The 5,865-nt window shown below is 35.5% G+C and overlaps 1 protein-coding gene across 1 annotated transcript in view; it reads left to right on the top strand.

The window, feature by feature from the left end:
• The window catches only part of CHURC1 (churchill domain containing 1), a 21,827-nt gene extending 19,768 nt beyond the window's left edge, over positions 1-2,059 (top strand). The window contains exon 4 of the mRNA XM_023527034.1: positions 730-2,059. Within this exon, the coding sequence (XP_023382802.1) occupies positions 730-822 (93 nt within the window). The 3' untranslated portion in view covers positions 823-2,059. The remainder of the gene's footprint in view (positions 1-729) is intronic.
• The last annotated feature ends 3,806 nt before the right edge of the window (positions 2,060-5,865 follow it).

The following is a 5,865-nucleotide window of genomic DNA, read 5'->3' as shown; positions in this document are numbered from 1 at the left end:
AGAAAAGGTTTTTAAGCAAAAGGTTTAAAAGAAATGTTTCTATAGTTTATGACCATATTAAATATTCTAGAAAGGGACAGCTATAAGAAGAAGACTTTACTCTAAGGATTTTTACCTAAAACAAAATCCCTTCATCAGTCTGGACATTTGTGAAGCCCACGAAACGTAAAACTCCTTAAATAGATCAAATTCCAGACAACTAGCTATCTAACTATGAGGCATGCATAACATACTAATGGATTTAACATAATTATTTATTTTCTTGGGGTAGATAAAAATAGCTTTTTTGGTTTAGGAATTTTCTCCCTTTTTTGTTGTTTTAAAAATCATTTCTGTTGCATATTAGTGCTAAATATCCTAGAAAGGAATAACTCTAAGAACAGGAATTTGTCCTTAGGAGCCCACACTCAAAATGCTTCATTACTTTAAATAGCAGCACTAACTGAGCCCAATATGTATGTTTTTTAAATACAGGAAATGGTCAAGCATTTCCAAGATGACGTTCTGTGTACATATAAATAGAGCATCAGCACGTATTCAATTTATATAAACAAAAGGTTCTGGGATACACAGAATAAACCTAAGACATTGATTATAGGTGTTGAAGAAATTGATCTAATGTACAGAAAGAATATCCATGACAATGTAGAGAACAGCTCTACCTGAGTAAGATAGGAAGCATCTTTCTCCCTGTTTCTCAAGGTAATTATGTACTTTATCTTGTTCTAGGAGTACACCATGCTGTGTCTGTTATGTGGCAAAGCCGAAGATACTATCAGTATTCTTCCTGATGACCCCCGACAAATGACTCTGTTATTCTAAAGATCCTTCTGCAATTCCGTTGTGACTATGTTGTGTTGGTTTACAATACAGGAAGCCTGATGGTTTGTCTTATATAGTTTACAGTGGAAATTATTTGCATTTTTTTCTGCTTATACTTACCTATTCTTTGAAAATAGGTAATTTAAGAGATTACTATTCTCTAAAGCTGAGCTCTTCTGCTAAAATTCCCAGTTCACATCAGTGCAGCCACAATGAAGCATCTTTGGTAGTAGTTATATGGCTTAAAAATAACTAGAACGGGAGCATACTTAGTGCCCAGATCTTGGTTCCAAAAAAAAGAATCAGGGTTCCTTGGAGAAATAACCGATTCTAGGACTGGGGCAGTAAATATACAAGATGAGCTAGTAGCATCTTGTGCCACAAAAAAAGAAAGTGCAAAAAACAAAACAAAACACAGCACAGTGGTTGGGTATGCCAAAGGGACAGAAGAGCCAACTGAAGGGGTGCTCAGTAACCAAAGCTGGAACAATTCAAATTAAAAAAATTGAGTAGCATTTGATTATAACCCAAACTTTAAATATTCATGACTCCATATTGATAGAAATAAATGATTGAATAAATAAATATGTAAATTGAAGAGAATAGACAAATCTCTCATACACAAGAATTTCAAATAATGTATGTAAATACTTTTCACTCCTTGAGTGTGAGTTGTGTGTAGCAACTTCCTTCTAGTGTATAGTATGGAAAGGAGAAAAAGTAACTTTACTGTGGAAAAACCTGACACACTAGCCAAGTGATCAAGATTAATGTCATCGATGATAAACCATGTTGATAGCATGTACCCTTGATAGAATTTGATGAGAATCACACTTTACCTTTGTAGTCTTTTCCCCCAAACCCCATAACACCAGTCTAATCATGAGAAATACATCAGACAAGTCCAGTTGAGAGACATTCTATAAAATACCTGACCAGTGCTCCTCAAAACTGTCAAGTCATCAAAGATAAGGAAAAGGAAGCCTGAGAAACTCTCATAGCACAGCCAAAAAGAGCCGAAGGAGACATGACTCTAAATGCAATGTGGACCAGAGGGGAGGGGGAGGGGGTAGGTAGACAGGGGGAAAAAAATTTAAATCATTTCTTTAGTTAAAAAAAAAATTTTTTTAAATAAAAAATAAATGTAATGTGGTGTCTTGAATGGGATCTTGCACCAGAAAAAGGACATTTGGTGAAAACTAGGGAAATCTGAATAAAGTATGGACTTTAGTTAATATAAATAGAGGTTTCAATTGCTCCAAGGGGATCTTAGAATATCTTACCTTGCATGGTTGAAAGAACACTAGCTTGGGTGCTATAAACCCTGGCTTTTAGGTCTCTCTGCCATTTGGTAGCAGTATAGCCATTAAGCAAAACAGTACTCTGGATTTTATTGTCCCCTTTTTATAAAATTGGGGTATTAAGGATTGATAGTATACTTCTTTTACAGGATTGTAAGAAGATCCAAATGCACAATGAATGTAAAATGCTTTGAAAGGCATATAAAGTACTAGATAGAATGAGATGGTTTCAGTTCTTCTCATTCTGAGACCAAATTTAAAAGGGTCAGGCATTAGAGACAAAATTGTTTTCCTCTTCAGATTGGAGACTTGGGCATTCTGACCTCAGGCTTTGCTTTATAAGAAAAGAAGCAAAATGTTCATTGTTGGTACCAGGGGAAAGCTTTGTTGTACAACAGGAACAATAATAATAACTGAGGTTTATTGAGTACTTATTATGTGCCAAGGCCTTTTTAAGCACGGACCTCATCCTCATTAGCAACTCCACATGGTAGTTATTATTGTTATCCCAATTTTAGAGCCAAAGAAACTAAGGCACAAAGAAATTAAGTAGCTTACTCAAGGTCACACAGCTAGTACAGTGACTTCCTCTCAGTAGTGTTCAGTACACATGCAGTATAAGGGCAAGACAAGGTTAGGAAAAGGTTGAGAATATCACTGACCACACTCTGAGAAATCTAGGCATGTCAGACCAAGATTATTTGGAAAAGTTAAATCAGCTGCTCCTTAGAAATCAGTTGTTTTATTCCTGGAAAAATGTTTTCCACTTTTTGCAAATCTATATGTGACCTGCTGAGGAAATCATTTGGTAAAATGAATCCAGAAAGCAGAGAGAATGCTTCATTACTTTAAATAGCAGCACTAACTGAGCCCAATATGTATGTTTTTTAAATACAGGAAATGGTCAAGCATTTCCAAGATGACATTCTGTGTACATATAAATAGAGCATCAGCACGTATTCAATTTATATAAACAAAAGGTTCTGGGATACACAGAATAAACCTAAGACATTGATTATAGGTGTTGAAGAAATTGATCTAATGTACAGAAAGAATATCCATGACAATGTAGAGAACAGCTCTACCTGAGTAAGATAGGAAGCATCTTTCTCCCTGTTTCTCAAGGTAATTATGTACTTTATCTTGTTCTAGGAGTACACCATGCTGTGTCTGTTATGTGGCAAAGCCGAAGATACTATCAGTATTCTTCCTGATGACCCCCGACAAATGACTCTGTTATTCTAAAGATCCTTCTGCAATTCCGTTGTGACTATGTTGTGTTGGTTTACAATACAGCAAGCCTGATGGTTTGTCTTATATAGTTTACAGTGGAAATTATTTGCATTTTTTTCTGCTTATACTTACCTATTCTTTGAAAATAGGTAATTTAAGAGATTACTATTCTCTAAAGCTGAGCTCTTCTGCTAAAATTCCCAGTTCACATCAGTGCAGCCACAATGAAGCATCTTTGGTAGTAGTTATATGGCTTAAAAATAACTAGAACGGGAGCATACTTAGTGCCCAGATCTTGGTTCCAAAAAAAAGAATCAGGGTTCCTTGGAGAAATAACAGATTCTAGGACTGGGGCAGTAAATATACAAGATGAGCTAGTAGCATCTTGTGCCACAAAAAAAGAAAGTGCAAAAAACAAAACAAAACACAGCACAGTGGTTGGGTATGCCAAAGGGACAGAAGAGCCAACTGAAGGGGTGCTCAGTAACCAAAGCTGGAACAATTCAAATTAAAAAAATTGAGTAGCATTTGATTATAACCCAAACTTTAAATATTCATGACTCCATATTGATAGAAATAAATGATTGAATAAATAAATATGTAAATTGAAGAGAATAGACAAATCTCTCATACACAAGAATTTCAAATAATGTATGTAAATACTTTTCACTCCTTGAGTGTGAGTTGTGTGTAGCAACTTCCTTCTAGTGTATAGTATGGAAAGGAGAAAAAGTAACTTTACTGTGGAAAAACCTGACACACTAGCCAAGTGATCAAGATTAATGTCATCGATGATAAACCATGTTGATAGCATGTACCCTTGATAGAATTTGATGAGAATCACACTTTACCTTTGTAGTCTTTTCCCCCAAACCCCATAACACCAGTCTAATCATGAGAAATACATCAGACAAGTCCAGTTGAGAGACATTCTATAAAATACCTGACCAGTGCTCCTCAAAACTGTCAAGTCATCAAAGATAAGGAAAAGGAAGCCTGAGAAACTCTCATAGCACAGCCAAAAAGAGCCGAAGGAGACATGACTCTAAATGCAATGTGGACCAGAGGGGAGGGGGAGGGGGTAGGTAGACAGGGGGAAAAAAATTTAAATCATTTCTTTAGTTAAAAAAAAAATTTTTTTAAATAAAAAATAAATGTAATGTGGTGTCTTGAATGGGATCTTGCACCAGAAAAAGGACATTTGGTGAAAACTAGGGAAATCTGAATAAAGTATGGACTTTAGTTAATATAAATAGAGGTTTCAATTGCTCCAAGGGGATCTTAGAATATCTTACCTTGCATGGTTGAAAGAACACTAGCTTGGGTGCTATAAACCCTGGCTTTTAGGTCTCTCTGCCATTTGGTAGCAGTATAGCCATTAAGCAAAACAGTACTCTGGATTTTATTGTCCCCTTTTTATAAAATTGGGGTATTAAGGATTGATAGTATACTTCTTTTACAGGATTGTAAGAAGATCCAAATGCACAATGAATGTAAAATGCTTTGAAAGGCATATAAAGTACTAGATAGAATGAGATGGTTTCAGTTCTTCTCATTCTGAGACCAAATTTAAAAGGGTCAGGCATTAGAGACAAAATTGTTTTCCTCTTCAGATTGGAGACTTGGGCATTCTGACCTCAGGCTTTGCTTTATAAGAAAAGAAGCAAAATGTTCATTGTTGGTACCAGGGGAAAGCTTTGTTGTACAACAGGAACAATAATAATAACTGAGGTTTATTGAGTACTTATTATGTGCCAAGGCCTTTTTAAGCACGGACCTCATCCTCATTAGCAACTCCACATGGTAGTTATTATTGTTATCCCAATTTTAGAGCCAAAGAAACTAAGGCACAAAGAAATTAAGTAGCTTACTCAAGGTCACACAGCTAGTACAGTGACTTCCTCTCAGTAGTGTTCAGTACACATGCAGTATAAGGGCAAGACAAGGTTAGGAAAAGGTTGAGAATATCACTGACCACACTCTGAGAAATCTAGGCATGTCAGACCAAGATTATTTGGAAAAGTTAAATCAGCTGCTCCTTAGAAATCAGTTGTTTTATTCCTGGAAAAATGTTTTCCACTTTTTGCAAATCTATATGTGACCTGCTGAGGAAATCATTTGGTAAAATGAATCCAGAAAGCAGAGAGAATGCTTCATTACTTTAAATAGCAGCACTAAGCCCATTATAGCCTCTGAATTGTCCCTTTTTGGAGTTTGAATGCTTCCAACTTAGTTTTTTGGAACTCAAAAGAGTAATTTATGTGCCCTTCCTGATATCCTTATCTATTGTAGAATTTATGATTATCTATCTTGGACTATATACTACAAAAATTTAAAACATATTATGTGCATATTATTATTTAACCAAAATTGTGCTATGTGTTTTGATACTTTCTTTTTTGTCTTCTAGAATTCCCTGGATCTAATAGAATAAAGATCTTTGAACCCAGTTCTACTTAATCTGCATTTTTCTGTTCTGATAAAGAGGAACCAGGCAAAAGCACTGGGC

This window comes from Pteropus vampyrus, unplaced genomic scaffold (assembly GCF_000151845.1).
Source record: "Pteropus vampyrus isolate Shadow unplaced genomic scaffold, Pvam_2.0 Scaffold15, whole genome shotgun sequence".
Lineage (NCBI taxonomy): Eukaryota > Metazoa > Chordata > Mammalia > Chiroptera > Pteropodidae > Pteropus > Pteropus vampyrus.
The sequence above is the reverse complement of the archived record's forward strand: the minus strand, read 5'-3'. Positions and strand labels throughout refer to the sequence as shown.